Below are 23,470 nucleotides of genomic sequence, written 5' to 3'. Positions count from 1 at the left end.
ACATTTCAAGACAAGAAACAAATAATTTTCCTGTATTTATTTTTTATACGTTATTGAGAAATGACTTGATTTATAAATCAGTCATTGTCAAACATTAAGCTACATATTTTTCTTACTTTTTTCCTGAGAATTTACAGTATGCTTTCTGCTATTAACCTGTCATTCACGAGAGGATCCAAATTTGGGTCCTTGTGAATGACAAACTGTGAACAACACAGCAAAGAGTGAAAATAATTCCAACAGAGTAAATTATTTTTTATTTCATTATATAAGCTACATTAATACACTAATACGTCAGATTGAGATATTTAAAAATACACAAAGTGAAAGAATAAAACATTTATTTATTATACTGGGAACATTGGTCACAGGCTTCAGTCTGCTGGTCACACTGGGAGAACTCAATGAATTCTGAGACGTCCTGGTTCACAGGCTAAAGCCAAGGATAAAACAGAAATTATCCAAAATTGTAATAGAAAATACATACGATATGTTTCGTATACGTTTTCTTTCACATTCAGAAAAATAAATTTTCAGCCTGTTGGGCTCTGACTCGTAGCATCTTTATAGCTAAATACCGACAAGGTGAAGCTGAGCTGGGAAACAGACTGAAGAACAGCAGCTCCAGCTCTGATCCTGACTGATCTTTCCTCACTAAATCCTCTGGTTTTTAATTAACTTCTCCTCTAACAGTGGTTTTTCATCAGCTCTCTCATTAGAAAACAGTGTGAAAACGTTAGCTGCTAAGCTAACAATCAGCGGTTATTTTGGGCCAATTTAGCTACATAGGAAATATTTTTGTTGTTTAAAAGCGAATTTCTGGCTGCAAAGTCAAGTAATTCTGGTCTTTCATCCTTACCTGGGGAAGGTAATCCTAATGAATCCAGTTTGTTTCGTAAAACGGTTGAAACAAGTCCACACAGCACAGGACTTGAGGAGCTCCGATCGCTCTGCTGCCACATAGAAGATGGCGGACGCTGTTACGTACGACTCAGCGCTCCATGAGGCGTCTACGTATTGATGTCTGTGCCTGAAACAGTCAAACCTCTCTCACAGAAGAGAAGAGAGTGATTGATTTTTAGACCTGCTTCGCATGCAGAGGAAATGCGATGTAGAAAGCTAAAGCTGCTCAGCCTTAATTAGCCAAACAAGCTAACATTCACCCCAGAACCATGTCTACAACCAACCTCCTTAAATGTGAGCCACAAAAATAGACACGTGTGCACCAGTAAATCTTAATAACTTTATTGTCTTTGTTCTCATGATTTTACAAATATGATACTTCTGCAATTCAACTTTGACTGTGCAACACAATGGCATTATGGACTGTTAACCTGACGTCCCAAGGGACATCCGTGATTCCAGAAGGTTGTGAATCCTGCAGGCCAAAGGCCTTACAATGTAAGTTTTGACCGTGTTAGTGTCATCTATGTAGGGTTACGTAAATATCCCGCCTGCTGGATTCACTAGCAGCTTGCACATAATGGTCCACGGGTGACGTAATGACGGCTACTTTCAGGTCGGAGAGCGACTCCTCGGACGTGGGCTTGAAGTTAGACAGTCTCTTTGGATGAGGCTGGTTGTTACTGGTCAGGGCGGCTCGTCTTTTTCTTAGAAATGGGTGATCTCGCCATGTAGGTTTACAGATAAGAACAATGGCATGCAAGACTCACATACAGACCCACTTATTTCTTTTATTTTTTTTCTCCATTTAAAATAAAAAATAAAGATTCCGACATGGTGGAAACACCCAACGGCCAAGCGTATTGAACTATACGGAGGACAAGTGAATTTTATTTCTTTTTTTTTTTTACTTGGTATGGCCGCTAAAACCATTTCAACACGACAGCTGGCTTCTTTTCATATTCAACAAGTCCCTTTGTGAGGACATAATACATCTCACAGTTATATTATTTCTTCTTCTACACTTTTTTTTATTACAAACGTATGTGCTTTTGATTTGAAACGACTCGGGGGGAGAAGCTGAGAAAGTTTTGCATTTCAGTACCAGTCCCACCCTCGAACCGCCACCGGCGAGTTTTATTGCAAATGAAGTGATAGATAACCTCTGAACAGCAACACACACTTCAATATGGCACAAGCGTCTGAGAGATGACCGAGAGATGACCGAGATATGACGTCGTCTGAGTAAGAGGGCGAATATAGAAAAACCAAACCACACCAAATCTGAAAATATTAAGACGGTAATCAATAGGAAAGAAAACATGCAGTCTGACGCTCTGCAAGCAAAACCATAAAAAGAAAAGAGGGGAAAAAAATAATAAAAGAAAAATAAATGCTGCGCTTCCAAAAAACTCGTGTTATTCCAGGGCTGGATGAGGATTCCTTCTCTTCGGAAATCGCACGCCGGCTTGCGAAGTGAAGCACGAATCGACCCGACTGCCTGAAACGTTGCATTTCGTCAAATAAAACTTTGCAGAAAATAATCTGAACTCTCACCTTAAAGCACTCGTTTGCCTACAGATGTCGCGCTGAGACATCCTGTGTGCTTGTCTTGCTCAGCTTTGGCACCGTCCCTGAGGTACCCGACTGGAAATCTGGAAACCCAGCCCCCTCCCCCCCACTTATTGAGGATCTTGTTGTCTCTGGAGTGTTGAGGAGAAATCTACACATGAAGGCATTTTCCTCCAGCCCTTTCTTCGACTACAAATAAATATTGTTTAAAGTAAGGGCGACTTGGTAAACGACAACAAAACAAAACAAAAAATGTAGTGGCTTCATAACTTAACAACACTCCTGCTTGGTCAAATAAAGAAAGAAACATTACAAGGAAGGATATATCTAGAGCAGTGGTTGTTTTACAATGGCGACAACTATGTCGAAAGAATGACCTCAGTTTGTCGTGTCCTTTAGAACAGCTGCGCTCAGATGGAGGTCATGCTCCGTCTGATCCACGTCTCCGCCCGCTCCCGTCAGAGGAGGGCTGCTCAATCGGCGTAGTGCATGATGGACTCCACATAGTTACCGGGGAAGAGACCCGTGGTCCCGTTCATCACGCCCTCAAACCAGCCGTCGTCGTTCTTCTTGATCACGTAGATGATGGCGCCCTCCTGGAAGGACAGCTCGTCTTCTTTGTCGCGGGTGTAATCGTAAATGGCCACCACTGAGGCAAGGAAAGAGGGAAAGGACGTACGTGAAGTGTTCCTCTGTCATTTGAACATCAAAAAACATCTTCAGGACATTAGGAAGCTTCTGGGGAAGTTGAGACATTTTACTGCTGAACGTGACAAAACAGGCAGAGTTCATTTAAACTGGTTGGTTTTCCAGCTTTGAAGCAAATTCAGATTGAGAAGAAAAACAAACTGTGTCCAAAACAAATAAACACATGATTTTTTAAGTAAATGTATGAATACAGTTTATGTGATTTTTCCTTTCTGAACACAAACCTTTCTCCAGATAGCTGCGTGGAGCCCATGGTGGGTCTTCCTCGGCGTAGGGGTCGGTGTACTCCACCACCGCCGACTCTTCTTCTTCCTCGTCATCCTCATAGTCCTCGGGCGGAGGCGGTGGGGTGGGCTCCTCAAACACCGGCTCGTCGGCGGGCGGAGGTGGCGGCGGCACGTCTGAAACTACAGGTAGCCATGAAAACGCGAGATGACTCATTATGAAGGAAAGAGGCAATCAAGAAAACGCTGAAGGGTTTAGGACGTAAACAAGGTGCCATGCGGGTTCAGAGAAAGGCGTGCTGACGTAAAAACAAATATGATGCATGTAAAGTAAAAAAATATCCCACAGTAACATGCTTTAGTAATATGAACCACCAACATCTGCTGCCATGGAAACCTGCAGTTATCCCACATTCACTTTTAATGATGGCATCATCTCAGACAAAATTCCTGCAGGTTTAGTTTAAACGGTCTGAATGTGGAGCAGCAGCAGCAGCTCATGTTGGTGGACAGGACAGCAAGATCAACCAAACATTGAAACAAAAAGAGACACCATCTGATGAGGAAGGTGGAGTTCACACAAGCCAAGGTCATGCAGAGGGAAGCAAGGTGCTAAAACACTACTTACTAGTCTCCTGAACTCGGGCCACAAAGCCCATGAGAGGCAGCTGGGGGGTGATCTGCATGGATGGGGGAGGGGGCGCGTGTGGGCCTGCTAGCACCAGTACACATAATCAGACACCAGCATGAGGTTAGAGAGTACAAGAGAAGCACAACAGAGTTAAAGGTCAGAAAAAGAGGAGCAGAGACTTCAAAGAAAAAGTTCAGTCTCTGAATATTCATTTGATTTTTGCCATTTTATTTTGATTTAAGTGTTGGTAAATATTTGAAAGGAGGACATAAGAAGCTCTTTATCAAGTTGAAGTTATACAAGCAGACAATTTCTGGCAGAGAAACAGGACAAAATATTGCAATAAGACAAAAAGTGAAAGAGCGAAGTGTCCTGATGTCGATACGAAGCGTCAGAGTCGGACAGGAAATGATTTAATAAAAAAGAAACAAGCCAAAGATCAGTTTTTGCTACAACCTAAAAAGTTCAGAGACAAAAGCTTCGTTTTTGTCGAGCAGCAGAAATGAAAATGAAAAGTGTCTGACCAGCCCCTCCTACAAAGTCTTGTATTTTAAATAGTTCACCTCACAAAGTAGCTCATAAATGTTAAGTAGAAGGAAAAGGACAGATGATTTTCTAAATGTTCTAAAGACTGAAAAGTAATATTCAACAATATTTAATCATCTACCACAGTTATGTGCTGCTTTGTCCCATAAAACCCTAATAAAAACACCCAGGGAGTTTGTGACAAAGCGAGTCTGGACCCGCTCTGCGTTACCTTGGTTCTGGGCAAAGTGTGGCCCGCCGTTCAGCTGGCTCTGGTTGTGGTGGGCCGTGTTGGGCTGGCCTGTGACCGACGAGGGCCGGCGGAACGGCAGGGACCCCCCGACCTGGGGGTTCTGGGGCTGCTGCTGCGCCGGGCGGTTCATGCTGTAGAACTGAGGCGCACCTATCGACAGACGACAGCAGGGGGCAGCAGAGACTCCTCAGTTGGTGAAAGAAACTACAAACATTAACATTTAATAACAGATGGAATGAATGATATTGGGCTAATTCTGCAACACTTAAGCAGCTTACAAATAAAATGCTAGGTGCTAATTAATTATGATTAAGTTCCGTTAAATTAAATGTACACCATCTGTTATTTATCTTAGTTGCTACTAATATAAATAGACAGAAATTCAAATGACTGAAGGAAAACATAAATGACTCATGATGTTCAAGATGAGAAAAGTCAAGAAACTGCCTTTTAGGGCAGGAATCTGACACCAGCAGGGAAGAAAAAGCTGAAAACAACAAAAAACAGACACAAAGAGAAAACAAACGGTTCGTGCATTTTACATCAGAACAACACAACGTCTCACCAGACGCCAACGACCTCTGTGTGAGACGCGGGGAGGAGCATGATGACAAACGCTCAAAAATGAAGTGATTAGACTGAGCCACAACTACTTTGCGTATTTCTAGGTGTATTTCAACACTCTTCTGTGTGGAAGTCGTTACCATCATATTGGATATATGGAATATTTTTATAGCTGAAGATAACATGAATGGCAATATGCGTCTGTACACAACATGATACTGCCCCTTTAAAAGACATTTGATTTCATGATTTAATGGTTTGAAATCGGGTCTCTGTCTCTTTAAGAAGCTCCTGCTCTTTCTGAAACTCCGCCTTCAGGAAGTCGTCACAACATGGCTCTATTAAACATTCATCAAAATTTTTCTCAACGTTTCACTGAGAAGTAGCTCCTATAATGAGCTCAGCAGATGGTCAGTTCCACCAGCTGTTTGCTAATTGCTGCTGGCTAGTCTGAAGGAGCTGAGTGGGGGAGTCACAGCTTGGAAACTGAAGCTCTCAGGCGGAGCTTGGTTCCCCCAGGCGTTTTATACAGCTGAATGTTTGCCATGGGAGACTAAAGGATTTCTCAAACATGCATGAAAAAAAACACTCCAGGTATGTTTTTATGGGGCAATAACATTATAACATGATGTAAAGCTAAAAAAAAAGACAATATTACATAATAAAGAGGATGGAGCAAGTTGCATCTTGGTGTGTTTGTTTCTGACCTCTAGACACAAACACACCGGACACCATCCAGAGAAAACCCAACGACTCTTTGACTGCAGTGAGGAACGTTTACAAGCCAGACATGGATAAAGCAAGCAGGGGGCGGTGGGATGAAGGGTGGGGGGGCGTGCAGGGTGAGCATCTCCCACTCACCTTGTGCGGGGTTGCCATAAGAAGCGGGGCCGGTGCCTGAGGGGGCCATGGACGCGGGGAGCTGAGGAGGGGGAGGGGGCACAGGCGGGATCTCTACAGAGGGGTTAGGGGCCTGTTGTGGGCCGTCTAGGACAGAAGGAGGTGGCCCGGGGGTGGTGGCAGTGTTAGGGGGAGATTTGGCTGTGTTGGGTGGGAGAGGGGCTGAACCTGATGGGTAAAAGTGAGGGGGTTAAAGGTCAGGAAGGAAGGAAACAAACAAACAAAATAAAAGACAGGTGAAGGAGGGGAAGAACAGCAGATCCCAAGTACAACTCAACGCTCGGATTAGTTTAGTTAGTTTCCGGCTGTGGAGGATAAAGGAAACCTAGGGTTACCTGGGAATACTGTGGGCGGGGCAGGCGTCGGCACGGCGATGGGCACGCCCACGCTGCCACTGCCGCTGTTCTCTCGGCTGCTGCTGCGACTGCTGCTGGGGTGGCTTCCTCCGCTGCTCCCACTGCTGCTGACGGGGCGGCAAGGCGCGTCAGAACACACACACACACACACACAATGCGATGCACACTCCGGCTTGTTTTCTTCTTCACGCAAACATATTTGTGATTAATTAAATCATCGTTTAATCAGCTAATTGTGTAATTATTCAACTCGTATTTAGCCATTTCAACAAAACAATAAGAGGCAAAAAGTTTTTCCACATTCTCTTAAAGTGGCACCCTCAAGAAGCATCGATGTGTCAGTGAGCCTCTGAAATGACTGACAAGTTAAATTAATAAATAAAGCAGCTGGATGCCTGAATAAGGACAGACAACACAGGAGACGCTGTAGCAACAGAACACACACACACACCCACACACACAAACATGAGAGTGTGTGAAAGTAGGAAGACGGTGAAGAGCTGCGTTTCCATTACAAATGTACGCAAAACTCTTGATAACATTAACGTGAATATAAAAAAAAAAAACACACAATTTTGTCGTCGTGGTGTTTCTAACAGTTAAAAATCACACGTGAATAAGTTAGTTCATGCAGTAAGTCATTAAAAACCATCATAATTTATTTCCTGTTGTATTCTGCATGTTCTGCGCCAGTGGCAACATGCAGCTGTAGATCATGTGACTTGCAGTGTTGCGACATAAACCCGCCTGCCAAAACGTTTCACCTAAAAGTGAGATTTTTTTTTTCAAATTGGCATGTTTCCATTAAGAAAATTTATTTTAGAAATGTCAAATTGCGCAATTATTTGCCCAGTAGCTGCGTCTCCGTCAGCCAACAGATTACAGAAATAAGGTTGCTTAATAAAAACACGAAGATTAAAAATAAACAAAAAAAAACAACAAAAAAAAACAACTTGTTTTTCTGTAAAAAAGTTTTTGGTGGTTTTTGGACGTATGGAAACAGATGTCGGTTACAAAACTGCAACATTAACACTTTTTTTCACATCACATGACTCATGATCAGCAGCTGGATGTTTCTACTGGTGGAAACGACAGGCGACAACAGGAAGTGGAAGGAAGATGGTTTGTTTTTGTTTCGTTGCCGTGGTTTTTAATGACTTATCGCGTAAAGAAACTTCCTGGCGTGATATTCATTTAGTTACTTATTTAATGGACACACCTCAATTGCAAAATTGTGTCGGTTTTTTAGACATTTGCACACATTTACAACGGAAAAGCAGCTGCTGAGAGATGAAGAGATGTAGATGGAGAGAAATTCAGAGGAAAGTCGGGGGAAGATTTTCTCGTCTTTACAGACTGGAATAGTTTGTGAGCAACAGATGGGGGCACAGATTCAAACTGGGTTTGTGTTTCTCCCCAGAGCGGACAGGAGTTTCACAGAGAGCGACTGGAAGGACAAAAGCTCGTCAAAAAGATTTCTGCGGAGAGTCGCTTCAGAGAAGAAGAAGAAAGGTTTTCAGAAGCTGGCAGCGGGGGTGGGGGGTAGAAAGGGGGCTTGTTTAAAGAGTACAGAGGCATGCTGGGAAGCAGAAGGAGGGGCGAGGGGGAGTGAGGGGGTACCTGTACGTGCGGTTCCTCTGATTAACGGATGCAGTGCGTGCGGGGCTCTGCTGGGGGGGCGCCGTGTTGCGCGTCGGGCTCGAGACGTAGTCGTTAGGGACAACGGGAGGACGCACCGGCTCGAGCGTCCGGAAGGGGGAGTGGCGCCTGTGAGGGGTTAGGAGGAATCCAGGAGTGGGTGAAGGAGGGTGGGGGGATGCATTCAAGGGTGAGTGTTGGGTTGGGGGGGGGAGGAAAGGGAGGAAGAAACAAAGTGCAAACTTAAAAAAAATGACATGACAGATGGTAAACAGGTGAGGTGACTGCTGTTGGTGGAGAAACACGGAGCAGTTTTTCCTTCTTGGTCGTGATCAGATTGAGACGGTTTTGATAAACTAAATATTCTCTGGTGAGTGTTGGAAACAACATGGAGCAACTTAAACATCTGGAAGAGTTGGCTTCCTGGTCTGTGAATGAAGCGTTGAAACGGGGGAGTTAATGGTAGTTTGAGTCAGTATATTGTTATTATTGTTAATCTTATTGTTTTTAACACAAATAATTTTTTGTGTGAACCTTTAGATCCGTTTCTGCTGTTACACCTGACTTTCCGCTTTGCGGGACAATATTCTATTTATTTTCTTGCATTTCCTGCCTTAATTATCGTGTTTTCCAGTTTTTCTTTAAGTGAAATTCACCTTTATGAAGGCATAAAGGAAGCTAAAATGAAACCTGTTTTTACGTTACATGATTTGTCAGAGGAGACAATAATTGTTGGTGATTTTTATTTTCTATTTTACGCATCTTTCAAATAGACAATGAGAGGGTCAATGATTTGGAGCAGCCATCAAAACGTAGGCATGGGCATTTATTGTATTGTTTATCATATATTGAGATAATTTTCTTATGATAAGAATCTTGATTTACCATCACAATAAATTACAATTAATAATGTTTAAAATCCCCTAAAACTGTCTGTGCTGTTAGTTTTACTGTTACCTCCCCTGTATATTCAATGAAACTATCAATTAATTTGAAAATATGATTAAATGCAGTCACTGTGATACAAATCACACCTCTTTATGTAATGTAATACGCGTAAAAAAGCACAATATAAACGGCTGTTTCTCAAAAGCAGAATTTGTGGTTGTGGTGCTACGACCTAAAAAAGTAGCAATAAATAGTTCCTATTGTTGCTTTTACCGTTATCACAACATTGTCCCAAAATATCGTGATACAACTTTAAGGTCATATTGTCCACTCATATCAAAAAGCCTTAGAGGAAATCTCTGAGCAGATCTGGAAAGGTGTGTGTGAGCAGGGCGGCCTACAAACCCGACCCAGTTCCACCGGTTCTGTCAGAGCAAACGCTCCAAAACTCAACTAAACTATTGGGTCAAATATTTGGGCGTCCTTCAATAAGCTGCTCCCAAGTCGTATCCGACTCGACTTCTGATCTAAGAGTGTACAAGTTGTAGTTTATTTTCTCTTAAATAACTTTGACAATTATTAAAGCTAATTCTTAAGTGCACTCTTCCTTCTAATCAGAAATATTTCAAAATGCTGGAACAGTGAATGAGTTACTCTCTCACCACATTTTTTTATTTATTTTTATTATTTAAAAGATGCAACCAAATTACATCTTTTTGCATCGCTTGTGAGCAAAACCAGTTTCATCTTTAGTCCAACAGCAGCTCTGATGAGTTTTAAACATGAGGAAACAAAGATTCAGTGATCAGAGCTTCTCTCTGCGTTTGGATGGCAAGAACATTTTTTATGAGGAATGCGTAGCAGCTTGGAGAAGTCACACAAACGAAAAGGCGGAAAATAAATTTTAAAAAAAAATCCGAGGAGATTTTTCACAAGCTTTAATGCATCATGGATGATTGATATGCATCTTGAAGGGACAAACACACACCTCTATGGGTCGATATGAAGGTGTGGACACACTGGACCTCTCAACAAACAACTGCAGGGTACAAATACAAGCTTCTTTTTCACACGCAGAGACAAAACAAACACAAAGTTACGAGCAGCGCAGGTCGAACCCCTGAGGGATAAACACGCCTTGGATGAGTTAGGACACAGAACAGAGCATGTGCAACCTTCAGCCGCTGTGAGAAACTCAAAACAAGTTTAACTTCTGACGGCTTTTTCCCCCCCAAGAAAGAAGGAATTTTCATTCAAAAATATCAATCGTTTCACAAAAATATTCTCTAAGAGAAGAAATGTTTGATTAGGCTCATAACATAAGAACTGATCTCTTCCTACACTTGTTTAATAACTTAATATGAAGCCAAAATGCAAAAAAGCAAAGAGAAAAATATTTTCCATTTGTTCATGACCCAACACAGCTTCCGTACTTCCAGATGTCTTGGCTTCAAAATCTGCAAAAATCATTTACCAATAAATTAAGAGCAGGTTCAAATGTTATGAACCGTTCTAACCACCCAGCATTTCTACTGTTTTTGTCTCAAGTTACACCAAAAGAAAAAAAAAACTCTGAATGATGCCATCAAGTCCTGAAATGTTGATGAAAAGCCAGCAGCAGGTTTTTTGTCAAAAGACAAAGATCCCAAGTAAGAACCTATCCAACATCACAAAGGAATATTTGACTTTTCTGATATAAAATTGATCACAGAGAGAAGCTACTACTCTACTGTTAGACTCATTTCTTTGTACAAAAAGAGAGATAAAATGTCTGAATATACATTTCCATATCATACAGATGCAGTTTGAGTATTTGGTTCAAAACCATCCTAAAGTCAACAGTGAAATTTTAGTTCAGCAAGTCTCCACGAGGTAACATGCAGCTTTTATTAATGCATGAACTGACATTGATGTTTTATTAATGATGACCTGAGAAAGGCCAATAATGTCAGCCGAGCTTATGTATTGTTAATCCCGGCTCACACACGGTCCAACCTGCTCTGAAAGTAAAACACAGATCAACTGGGGGTCTGCACGCCCCAAAGAAGTGATTAAAAAACCAAAACAAACCCCCTGTAGCTTACATACCCAAGGGTCCCTTTCCCTGACATAGGCGGGCTGGGAGGCTTCTGTGTGGGGGGGTTGGTGCGAGGCAGGGCGCCTCCTCCGGTTTTCATGTTTTGAGCGCTGGCCTGTGAGGGAGGACAGAGGTGTGAACACCTGTTGGTTAGCTATAGCATCTAAAAACATAAAACAGCAATGACATTAACTACAAGAAGCAACAACTGATTTTCATAACAGCACAAGTGGCATGCTTCTCTGGTTTTCTACTGAGAACAGATCAGAAAATCAGCAGCTAAATAGCCGAAGAAGAGGAGACAACGAGATGATCGACGATGGAGGACTTTCGGTTGGAATCAAAGAAGTTTTTGCAGCCTGTCCTAAAGAGCTATGTTCATGTTCCCAGCCCACACTAGTTCCCAGAGTGGGATCCTGTTTGTAGTGTCCATGGACAGCATCTCATGCTGTGGTCAAGGAGAGGAAGACTTTCTGGATGGGGAATCTCAAGATCTCCTCTTATGTTTCAGATTCAAAGGGTCTGTTGACACCTTCAGGCCATGATGTTGACTGAACACTGAAGGGTTTGACGATTGAGGTTGAAGTTGCTGAAATTAATCCATCGTGGTTCTCAACCAGAAGATTTTTCTTTTTCTATCCTGGTTTCCTGTTACCCCAGCAACCAATAGTAGCTGGACGTTTTTGTTATAGTATTAAAAAAAACTCTTTAACTACGGATTTTTAAAGATCCGTAGTTACGGTTTTAAACTCTTTCAAGTTAGACTTGAAAGAGTTTAACACATCAAACGACAGATGCACTGAAATTTTAGCAGATTTGTCACAGATTGAATTCATGTCGTTTTGTGACAAATTAACAGTTTCCACTTTCTAATGTCATCTTATCTGATTATGAATAGGAATGAATAGATACTCAACAGTAAACAGATTAAAAACAGAAAAAAAAGAGAAACAGAAACAAAAGCCACTCCATTGCAGTTCAACCCAATCCACCGACACCCTGAAAGCAAAACAATCCCAACCTCATTTCAGGCTTTTACTTTGAAATTCTTACCTTAAACCTTTGCAACCACTAGAGTTGACAACAAAGAGGCATTTTGGCAAGCATTAAGAGAGAAACAGAGAGAGAGAGACAGGAAGAAATCAGGGGTTAGCTGGAGAAAGAACAGTAAAGCTGGTTTTCTGAAAAGCTGCTAACAATAGTTTATTGTTCAGATCTGAGGAATTTGATCTTCGGTGCTTTTGTTTCCCCACTTCTGGGAAACAAAGACACAACCAGAACAAACCACTTTTAATATGTTATTATTTGAGAAAATAGCAGGACAGAAATCTGCAGCCAGCAGCAGGTGACAGACTTTCCTGGCGAAAAAGACAGACTTATTGATTTTTTCTTCCATTACTTCACTCTGAAATGCAGTGAAACCAGAGAGCTCTCTCATGTTTGACCTTTTTATGTCCTCTACATTAGATTTATTCTTTTTTTTTTGTTTTGCATCAACAAAAACACAATCTTATTCTGACAAGTCACATGTTTTCACACAGAAACAACTTCTATGTCTTCGTTCAAGGAAAGTAAACATTGTTAGAAAAATCAAAGTTCATCAGGATTCCCAAACATTTTCAGTGCAAAATTCCACTTAATGTTATTTAGCCCCCTTTTTTTTTGATAGTGTTTGGGGTTTAGGATCAGAATCACATGAGCCTGAGATGGACAAAATAGTGTGAATGTGTTTGTGTCACTGGGATTCCAGTCAGTAATTTAAAAAGTCAAAAGTAGATTTTGACAGAATTATGTTAGATGAATTGTTTATCTCGTTATTATGATATGAAAGTTGAAACATCGGGAAATGTCTTGCTATAAGTGAAATAATTGACAATGGACCTGGAACCATTTCATAAATATTAAGAAATTATCATCTTAAAATAAGATCCTATGTCTTGCTGAAAAGTTACTTCTGAGTTAGTTTTGCTTTATTCCAATTTACCAAAAATACTTGCACTAGAAAAACAGACCAAAAATACTTAGTAAGTTTTGTATTTTTTGCACTGTATCCTATTCATACGTCACATTTTTCAAGACTAATAAAGTAAAAGCATAAACAAAAAACTTAAAGTCACCCCAAAACATATTTGATTGAACAATTCGAGTTCCTTTTAGTTAGGAATACTTTTTCAAGCATTCTGAACATTACAGAAGTAAAAAACAAAGGCGCACCTTGACTCCGTGGCCCATGTCGTCCAGCAAGCTGTAGTCGATGGGTTTGCGGATGTAGCGGACGGGCCTCTCGGGGTTGGCCGGGGCGATGATCTTGTGTGTGCGGGAGGTGTTCTTGTTGGTGGTGAGGATGCCGATCTCTCGCCGTGCTACTTTCTCTTTGTGGATGTCCACCGTCTGAGGGACGTGAGGCAGTAATTAAACCACTGAACCCGAACTCTAACTGTGAACGGCGGCGTGTTTTGTGCCCCGGATCCGCCGGTACCTGCGAGATGTGATTGATGGAGGACTCCATGCGGCGCAGCTGCGACGCCTGGATGTCAAGCATTTGCAGCACATTGTTGGCCAGCGTGTTGATCAGGTAGGCCACGCTGGCCAGGGACTGGGTAGTGTAGTTCTTGGTCTCCTCCAGCGCCCTCTGCTTGTCTGGAGACTGAAAAAACAGGCATTTAGACGTGATGGCGAGCTTTAACAATTGTGTTAAATTTCCATACAAATCGGTACAATAACAACGAATCAGATGAGTTTATGTTTACGGTACGACTGTCTAAGTGTTACGTTTTGAGCAAGAGCTGAAGAAATGTTTGATTTTATATAAAATGTGGAAACTTCAGGTGGCCTGTATAAACATTTCTGGACGAACTTCAACAGAAACGTGTGAAATGACGACTTGTCGAAATGCAAGGTTTAAATGTCAACAGGGGGTTCAAAGTTACACCTCTTAGTCTTATTTCTAAATTGACTTAAAAAATCTGATGCCAAGAAAATTACTTGATAGTATTTCTGATATAATTTTTTTATGAAGGTACGGGGTTCTTTCTTAAAACATAAATAATAAAAAAAACTTGGTAATATGTTAATTAATGGTAATGTTATATTCTATAGTTAGCTGTTAAATAAAAAGAAACTAAAAAATACATAATTTCTGCACTTTAGACGAACTGTAGCATTTGTTTTTTTTATTTCATTTAAGGTTTAAGTAGCAGTTAAAATTAAAGTGACTGATTGCAGTTTCCTGGCCAATCACCAATCTTTAAAAAGCCTTGGCTGCTTATTCTGATACAGATTTTTTTGGTCTGAATACTTACTAAATATCACTATTATAATATCGACTGGCATACATACTTCCAAAATGAAGAGAATTTGGACTGAATTATTGGTGCTCCACTTCATTATCGTCACTTTCACTTTTAAATACAGGAAATCATACAGATTTTTTTATTTTAATTTTTGTCTTATTGCAATCATCATCACAATGACATATTTTTGTAGAAATAAATTAGGCTTTAGTTACTTAGACGGTCTTCAGTCATGAACACGTGTGACAACGTGTGGATAAAAACGAATCACCTGAGAAATAAATGGTATGCGAGCAGAAACGAGCTGAGAGCGTAGAAATAACAAAAACAGAGGTCAAGTAAACCCAAATCAAGTCGCATAAAGCACCTAAAACAGACGGATTTGGTCTGAAAGGAGTTGCTGGAGGCAGGCTGATGAGAACATGGAAGTGAACGTTTCTGACACGGCACCTATCAGAGCTGATTCAAACACATTCAGTCAAAAGAAATAAAGCCGTCTTTCACTTCTAATTCAAACAACAAATGCAAAAAAAATCTACCAGTATAACGAAGACTTTTCCCTTCCAGGACAGAGCTCTGAAAAAGGGGCCACCTCAGGAGCTAATCTTAGCTTCCATGTTTTAATTACTTTGGGAAACATTTTTCTGCTAAACTGGGAGCATAAAATCAGTTGGTCTCAGTCACATCTGTTCACATAAATCCACTGGATGCCACTAGACAGCTGCTGCAAGAACCAAGTGTTACTTCTAGTAAGACACACACTCCTTATAATGAGACACATTTACCAGGAATCACATCATAAAGCAGCACTGGAAGAGCAAACAAGAGCATGTTGGAGTATGAAGACTAACTGGTTAGAAAGGAGTTTTATTTTTATCAAAGAAAAACATGCTTCTTTATAATAATAGAAAATTGAATCAATCGTTTAATTAAAAAAAAAAGAAGGTTAGCACCCATGTTCATACCAATAACAGGGTTTCCACCAAAAAACTTGCCAACTCAAAATATAGAATTAGTTAATATCAAAATTTTTAAAAAGTTGAGGAAAATCTACAGATTTTGGTTTGTTAAACTAATTGGAACCGTTTGCCACGGTGGGAAGAGACTGTGCGAGTCTGGCATGAAACAAGGCATAAATATAACAACCATTAAATAAAACAGAAATAAAACCCCACACAACTGAAATCACAAATAAAACAGAAATCATCGAGCTCATTTCATTGTGACAGGCTTAGGTCAAAACGTTGTAGGGGAAGTCTTCTCCACCGTCAAAGCTGACAGAAAAAAAAAGTCAATGCCCCTACTAACAATAATAATAATAATAATAATAATAATAATAATGTGGTAATAAAGAAAAATGGGTTTGGATCATTTAAATGACATCTTATGCAAGTAGGTCAAAAAGAACTGCAGTCTGCAGACAATTTCTAAGGGTTAATGTTATGAGATATACGTCCACAATAAGTACAAATAGTGAAAACAGTATTTTTGACGTTAATCTAAAAATGTGTGAATGTGTTCAGAACCTGGATGTCATTTCTGCATCCTCTCTCTACAGACTTGAGCTCACAAGTTCCATGACTACATTCCCTGGTGATGATGATGTTAATAGAAACCTGGCCCCCATCCAGAGGAAGCTGTGACACATCCTAATAGTATTCTACTGACTAACACTCCTGTCACAGCAATGTGAGAGGATACAGGCTGCCCGACGGGGCAGTGTGGACAAACAGCTGGATACCACGCCCCTTGTCTCCAGGACGACCGGTCAGACCTGATCAGGTCAGGATTTCACTATCACACCTTGTCAAATCTTTCTGCCCGGCTCAAGCAGATATAAATGCTGGAAAGTTGTGGTTAAATCGGCAATATTAGACTTGAATTCCTGCGTCTTTAATTTAAAGTAAGCTTAGACGTGTAGCAGTCCTCGGAATGATGCAATTGGGAGGCCAAACAATGATAAACAACCAAAAAAGATAATAATCGGCCTCTGTGTCAGCTGTCGGTCTCTTCCCCCTCAATCGGTTCACTTCCATAACTGTGATGGATATCTGCTGCAATATTTGAGTACACTAATAAAGCAACAGCCATATGAGCATTGAGACATAGAGGGCAGGGGGGAATTAGGAGCCTTTTAAAGACTCATCTGAATACATTTTAAGGTTGTGCATTGCATTAAATCAGCGGTGTAGTCGTGTGATCACAGCGGTTTATCTGCTGCCAAACACAGCTCAGCAGAGATTAGTCAGACTAGATATCCTTCATCAATAGCTGCCTAATCTGCCTGATCGCGACGATTGATTTCACGGCCCATTTATCGCTCTTATTGTTTTATTACAACCTTTATTGATGAGGGAAAGTGGCTAGCTAGCGACCTGCGGAGCTACAGCACACACACACACCATAACGTTGTTGAAAATGTAAAGCTAATAGTTGTGCATGTTAATAAGGTCAATAACACTTAAATAAACCTGCCACTTGTTGATTTAGTTTCAAACCAGACGCCCTGAGAGTACCTCATTTTCGCTATAGCAGAGGAAAGCAATAAAACAGAGCTAGCAACAGTTAGCCTAGCATCAGCTCGCCCAGTCAGGGATGCCCGTCTTAAACCTGAACCAAAAATTGCATTACAATAACATACCTGGACATAGTTGCTTTCGCAGTATTCTGCTACTCTTTCCAAGTTGGTGAAACTGTCTAGGAGAGCGCCTCGTCCTGCTGGAATCTCCTCTTCCAGAAGCATTTGTAGCTCCGCCATTTTCACATCTTTTAGCAGAGCGGGATGCAGGGCTCGGCAGCGCCGCCAGCGGCCGCGTGTGGTACTGGAAGGGCTGTCCCAGGAGCAGGGCTTCCCACGATGATGTATGTTCAAAATACAAGTTTCCACTGACACACGGAGATGGACTATGCAAAATTAATCGTTTTCAATTCTATTTATTTCTTATAAAATTCCATTGATGTTTAAAAATTGGATAATACGTTTGAGTTGCAACGCAGTTCCCCAACTTGTAAAAATGTGCAGTTCACTTCATATTAGTTTATGCTTGTAATAATCAAGCAGCAAGTAGGCGGAGTCATGTAAATTTACAAATCCATTAATAGACGAATATTTTGTAAAATTAAATAAAAGACAACAGCAAAAACAATATTTCCTGTTCAAGTTTATTAAACGAGAGACCTTAAAAAGTGAAATGAAATATCCAAATGCTGTAAGGCTCTAATATTTGGCCTAAAGCAGCGATGGAAATTAAGATTACCAATATTATAAACATCTGCCAAAAATAAATCATGTTTAAAAAATGTTCAGGTAGTTTCTACTGATTTAAAAAAATATTTTGTATTCATTTTGGCAAAATTAAATAGTTACAAATTAGGACAATGGTGGAAAGTCATATTTCTACAACTAAAAAAAGATGTAAAATGATTACAGTAAAAAAAATAAAATAAAAAAAACAGAAAGAAAGAAAAGAAAAGTGGCTCATTTTGTGGATCCAGAAACAGGAAGAGCTGAAAAAGTAAAGTTATTTTTCTTCTCCACAGATGCTTTACATAATCGTTAATAAAGATATAATTTCTTGCTCACAAACAGATCAACCAAATTTTGGAAAGCCACTAGATGGCAGTGTTTGTTACAGTATGCTCCTTTAAAAATAAAACTCTTGCCTTTACAGCTTTGCCCATTTATGAAGTAGAAATTTATTTGGCTGCAGGTTAGAAATGTCCTGAAAGTCTCTGGTCCTTACAACCGATTCAATTAAGAGCTTCATTTTAAACCCCATCTGTAATACTTTGCTGGTAAATTCTCACTCAAATTGATTGTGTTCTAAGAGCATGATGCTTTAGTTGTTGGGCACTGTAGACTATTTTCAGCTTTTTCTATTGCTGACGGTGATCCAGGTTTCGTCCTTGGGTGTGGACACCAGCTCAGATTTGACTTCTGCCACTTGATCTTCCAGCTGGTGAAGCTTCAGCTGTCGCACCAACGTGCTGAGCAGGACTGTAGCTACAGTGTAAGCAAACCTAACAAAAATAAATAAATAAATTTAACCAATTATTAAACCACAATCTTCTGACAAAAGCTTAGTCATAAAAATGTGAAACTACCTGAGTTCTGGGCACGTTTGATTCCCTGAGAAGCCAAGTAGGCAGAAACTCTTCCTTGCAGATTCTTCCTCAAATCGATCTGGATCAAACCTGATAAATATAAGAATAATGTTTGAATTGCGCAATATTATCTCCAGTAGTGAGGCTAATTTGTCGATACTACCAATGGAATAAACCAAGTACACTTTGAGCAAACAGCTTATAGAACCACCTCTGAAAAAGAATTTGCCAGAGTAAGAATCCTTGAGGCATACTTGGCAATGAACATTTGTTCATCAAATAGTCAGAAAAAATAAAGTATACCCCATGAACTCTCAGTAGTTGTCTCTTCTTTGCCATATTGCCTCTGTTTGTTGCGGATTAAACACCTTCCTTTTTCTGCAATGCCGCATTTCACGTTTAAATCACCTTGAATCTTCTTCAACCACTACCGTAGATTTGCTGCCATGTTTGAGATAAACCTTCCAGTTGATGACCCAGTTAGGAACAAACTTCTAAATGGAACCTTTCCTAAAACATTTCCACTTAGGACTCTTCTCTGCTATAATATGATAAGACTTCAAATTTGGAAATTATCCTTGAATTTCTAACAGATTGACAAGCATCAAGAGTTGTTTCTCTAAGATCATTACTGATGTCTTTCTGCCTTGTGTTGGCACACACACGTGGTATTCCAGGCCAAACATAACAGTGTTTCTGTTGGAAACACACCACTTTTTTGGGGGTGATCACAAAGTTTCATATCACACGATCAACAACTGGATGTTAGTGATGGCAGAAAAGACAAAGACGACGTTTTTTTAAACGACTTATCGCATGAGCAAACTTATTCACATGTGATTTTAACTGCGTTTCTTATTTACTGGAAATAAGAAACGTAGTTGCGGCAACACTCAGTGAATACGAAACGTTTTTTGCACATTTGTAATGGAAACGCAGCTAGTAAAGACTCATGGTGGTCACTTAGATGCAGCAAAGTTGTACTTTGTTTTTCCATATTAAGAATCAGAGTTTAGTTAGTTCTTCCAATAACTAAAGGTGAACCTGTAGGGGGCGCTCCATGTGTCTGCATCCTGAAGGACTACTCCCAGGGCGTAGATTACCAAAGTCTGAAAGTGTATAAATGAAACGTTACTGTTACTTCCTCCTATTGTGGCCACAAGCTGGACACCTGAGCAGAGTTGATACCTCTTTAGGGATCACATGTTGATCGACTTTGCCCTCCACTGCCTGAAGTCGAGCAGCTACGGGGGTCAGCTTGGCGGTCCTTACTGTCTCATTGAGAACCTGCTGGCAGTATCTTCCCAAAGAGAGACAAGATTAAACTCAGCAGCTGCTTCTCTTAAGCAGCCTACATACGAAGGATGATACTAAAAGTGGATCGGACCGGGTCTCACCTGAGCTGAGGAATCTTGTCTAGGGAAACAGGATCAGAACCCAGAACATCTTGTAACTCCTGGTAGAGTTTGTCTTGGACTTCTTTGGAAGTGGACAGGAAGTGAAGCGCCCAGATGCACACTGCCGAAACAGCATTTTTCATTTCGGATACTTTTTTATGAGGCAAAGCAGTCATTTCTGCTAAGAGTTTACTTTCAGGCTAACTCCTCGCTTACAGTTAGCAGTGATGATGCATCCAGCCAGAGTGAAGACCATGCAGTCCTCCATGACCTAAAACACAGAAATACAAAAAAAAAGTATAATTTCATAAGGTTCTCCATCAGTTTAAGTTTTTTCTAAAGCTATCAAAGACTCCACCTGTCGTTCTGTGAGACTGGACTGAAGAAGAGCATCCACAAACGCCGTCTGTTTCCTCTGTGCCTTCCTCTCCTTCACCACTGACAGCAGCATGGATTCCATCTCTGATAAAGCTGAACAAAGGTTTTAAAAAAATAATTTATGGTTCAAACAAAAAGAAAAAGATCCAAAACAACAACAATAAAATGTAAAATCCTGCGAACTAAGAAAAAAATTAACAGATCCAATCTTGTGTCTAAATCCTCCTCCTGGTTTTGAAGATGAGTAAAGAATATACATAGTTGTAGTTCCCAACTCTGTCACTAGATGTATCCAAACCTCTCATTTGCACGGATGGACAATAAAGTGAATGAGATTCTCCATGATGAATTTAGATTCAAACCCATCAAAAATTACCAGAAGATGATTAAATTTTGATACGTTTTCACATTTTTCTTAAACATAAAGTCTCGTCTTAGGAGAATGTGGCTCCTAAAATGCAACCACTATGAACAACATGTTGCTGTTTTGGCTGTTTGTTCAGTTTTTTTGTGAATTTTATCAACAATGCAAGACTGCCAAATGTCACAGCACTCAAACAGTGTGTTTTAATTAATTTTTCTGTTCAAGTTAACAGGAATGTGGGTGAAGAACCAAAGTAATAAGGGTTTAAATAAACCAATCAGGAAGCTCCAAACTTATCGAGAATTCAAAGATGTTGGCTTCCTGATTTTTGTACAAGGAGTCAATCAAAAGTTTTGTCAAAACAGCATCACAGATTGAAAGTAGATTCCAACAAAGTTCAATGATTGAACTCACCCTTCTCATAATGAGCTTTTCTACTGGAGCTCTTCTCCATGGAGCCGTCCATGTAGCCCTTCCCAATTTCAGACCAGATCTGGCAGAATCAGAACAAACACTTAAGTAATTTTGATGCCAGCTTAAAAAATGAAAAAACAAATCCAACAGATTCTCACCGCGTCGTGGTTCTTGCGGAAGGAGATGATTTCGGCGTCATCTTTGAAGCGTTCGCCCAGACCCAACTGGGTGACGGTCTTCAGGGCCAAACCCAGCAGGTGGGCACACAGCGGGATGTGCTGAGCCTCCGGGAACGACTTCCACTTTCCCACAAGTTCCTCCACCACCTAGACAAAACTTCCTGATCAGTGGGTCTCTTTTGACTTGAGGCGAGCCTCGTTTAAAGTGATCCAGACGAACCTTGAGCATGACTGGGAAGTTGTTCTTCAGGCTGTTATTGATGGCCCCCTCATATAATTTCTTCCTAACCACTGACTCACTGGGCCCACCTCCCATCCCCGGGGGGTATCCGAGCAACGATTTCAACATGGTCTCAAAGGAGTCGGCTGAAAATCAGAAAAATGTGAAGAGTTTAGGTATTCACATGGACAAAAGATTCTCAGTTTGAGTGTGACGTCCTTACTGGTGTGATTGGGGTTGATATGCTGCTTGAGCTGGGTCACAGAGCCCAGGCTGACCACCGGCCGCCCGCCGAACCAGAACGACGCCACTGATCCAAACTCCTGATGCAGGTTAACAAGGAACTCATGCAGACTGCCTTGGTTGATGATATCCTGCAAGTTTCCATCCCTAAAGAGTGGAAAGAAGAAGCAAAACAACAAAGATAGAACATTTTTCTGTTTATGCAGCTCCCTTCAGAATTGTCAACTTGATAAATAAGTAAACATACATTTAAATGCACCCTTTCATACAGTTAAGTAGTTGTCCATGTCTCATTGTGTCATATGATTATGTAGCAAATTAGCAAAATGGAAAAGACAAAAATACACTTTTCAACTTGTTTAAGTAGAACACTAATTACTAATATGTACAAAACTAAATATAACTTACTTCTCATCTGTGGGGTACAGACCAGGGACACCAGAGGCCCTTCTGGAAGACTAAAAACATGTTTATAAGAATCAAGTGAACACATCATGGCGATTTCCATTTGAATGTTGTCCATTTTAAGCCTATTAATTCCCGTTTAAGGGAGTCCAAGCTTTTTAAGACAATTTATCATACGAACAGATATTTGTGCTTTCTAAAAAATCGGCTAATAAATTATACACTTTCAAGTTTGAAAATGTTCATATCTACGCGTGTTTCACCTTTTTTGCGCAAACCATAACTCATAAAACTGTGGCTTTATGCACTAAATTTGTAGCGAGTTGAATAAAATGAATGCCGATTATGAGATAACATTACACGATATCTGGATTTGTAAAACTGTTACACATTAGCCATCGCAATTTGCAAAAATCTGTAGATGTTTCAAAATCGAGTGTTTTGTGTTTGCAGCCTGCCCTAAGGATAGCAGCCTGCTAAATGCTAACTAACTTTGACCTATCTGGGGCTTACCGGGTACAAATAGAGAACAGCTCCGACCAAAATGATGACAAACGTGACAGCGAAAATGGCAAAGTCCAACATGACCGCGCTGTTACGTTCTATTCGTATATCTTTGGAAGTTTGCGTCCAAATGTTGTCAATTACCACGTCAACATTGCATATCTGTGTGCGACTACGCTGCCTAGCCACGGCAAGAAGACCAAAGTAATCGATGGATTTATGGAAGTTTACGTGTTTTTTTTTATCTTGACATTTGAACAATTTTTTTTCAATTTACTTTTTACTAATTATACTTTTATCTTAATAAAAATAATCGAAAACTCATAATTTTATTTGTACAAATTAAAATATTTCAATTTAAAAACGTGTTTTAATATCTTGATATCTTGGAGTGAAATGAGTATTTGATCCCAATACGATGGCGTATTAGGGCGACACACACACACACACACACACACACACACATATATATATAAATCTTTAAATATTGTAATTTTTGTCTGTTTTCACTATGATAGAGCTTTTTTTCTTATAGTGAGTAAATAAATAGTAATAATAATTTTAAAAAATGTTATTAGTTGTTTTTATTTCAATGATCCCAGAAAATGCATCTGGACATCTGTTCAGTGGATTTTCATTTAATAAATGTCATATTTTATCAGACATAAAGAAGAGTCATCGTTGGATTACTTTAAACTCTATATTTTAAGAGACAAGCACATTTGAAAAT

The 23,470-nt window shown here is 40.2% G+C and overlaps 2 protein-coding genes across 19 annotated transcripts; both read right to left on the bottom strand.

Annotated features, from left to right (window-relative positions):
• Window positions 1-1,229: 1,229 nt before the first annotated feature.
• On the bottom strand, window positions 1,230-17,394 carry abi2b (abl-interactor 2b). Of its 18 annotated transcripts, none has more exons than XM_016679894.1 (12): window positions 17,174-17,393; window positions 13,719-13,886; window positions 13,454-13,630; window positions 12,293-12,310; window positions 11,251-11,354; window positions 8,257-8,403; window positions 6,616-6,743; window positions 6,242-6,448; window positions 4,796-4,966; window positions 4,036-4,122; window positions 3,408-3,590; window positions 1,230-3,124 (listed from the first exon to the last, which is right to left on the bottom strand). In XM_016679894.1, exons 1-12 carry the CDS (start codon window positions 17,288-17,290, stop codon window positions 2,949-2,951), a joined length of 1,683 nt encoding a protein of 560 aa, XP_016535380.1. In that variant the 5' UTR covers window positions 17,291-17,393; the 3' UTR covers window positions 1,230-2,948. The 18 variants fall into 18 exon arrangements, with proteins under 18 accessions (XP_016535380.1, XP_016535382.1, XP_016535381.1 ...); XM_016679896.1 differs by having other exon boundaries at window positions 4,036-4,119; XM_016679895.1 differs by having other exon boundaries at window positions 6,616-6,740.
• A 284-nt stretch (window positions 17,395-17,678) lies between these two features.
• cyp20a1 (cytochrome P450, family 20, subfamily A, polypeptide 1) lies at window positions 17,679-23,018 on the bottom strand. Its single transcript, XM_007568554.2, has 13 exons — window positions 22,750-23,018; window positions 22,240-22,289; window positions 21,812-21,978; window positions 21,589-21,734; window positions 21,348-21,515; window positions 21,190-21,268; window positions 20,392-20,504; window positions 20,250-20,304; window positions 20,034-20,154; window positions 19,825-19,936; window positions 19,681-19,745; window positions 18,637-18,726; window positions 17,679-18,552 (listed from the first exon to the last, which is right to left on the bottom strand). The coding sequence occupies exons 1-13, from the start codon at window positions 22,819-22,821 to the stop codon at window positions 18,399-18,401; spliced, it is 1,392 nt and encodes a 463-aa protein (XP_007568616.1). The 5' UTR covers window positions 22,822-23,018; the 3' UTR covers window positions 17,679-18,398.
• Between the last annotated feature and the right edge of the window lie 452 nt (window positions 23,019-23,470).

The sequence above is a fragment of the Poecilia formosa genome, unplaced genomic scaffold (assembly GCF_000485575.1).
Source record: "Poecilia formosa unplaced genomic scaffold, Poecilia_formosa-5.1.2 Scaffold225, whole genome shotgun sequence".
In the NCBI taxonomy this organism is placed as follows: Eukaryota; Metazoa; Chordata; class Actinopteri; order Cyprinodontiformes; family Poeciliidae; genus Poecilia; species Poecilia formosa.
This window is presented reverse-complemented; position numbering and strand designations above follow the sequence as displayed.

What these genes read in the sequence shown, in the direction of transcription:
- cyp20a1 (XM_007568554.2), bottom strand. Translation starts at nt 22,821, where the DNA reads ATGTTGGACTTTGCCATTTTCGCTGTCACGTTTGTCATCATTTTGGTC. An exon ending in AACATGTGATCCCTAAAGAG is followed by an intron (nt 19,746 to 19,824) that starts GTATCAACTCTG and finishes ATACACTTTCAG; the next exon opens with ACTTTGGTAATCTACGCCCT. An exon ending in ACATGGAGCGCCCCCTACAG is followed by an intron (nt 18,727 to 19,680) that starts GTTCACCTTTAG and finishes TATATTTATCAG; the next exon opens with GTTTGATCCAGATCGATTTG.
- abi2b (XM_016679894.1), bottom strand. Translation starts at nt 17,290, where the DNA reads ATGGCGGAGCTACAAATGCTTCTGGAAGAGGAGATTCCAGCAGGACGA. An exon ending in GCGAAAGCAACTATGTCCAG is followed by an intron (nt 13,887 to 17,173) that starts GTATGTTATTGT and finishes CTGTTTTTTCAG; the next exon opens with TCTCCAGACAAGCAGAGGGC. An exon ending in GGCCCGAGTTCAGGAGACTA is followed by an intron (nt 3,591 to 4,035) that starts GTAAGTAGTGTT and finishes GGCTACCTGTAG; the next exon opens with TTTCAGACGTGCCGCCGCCA.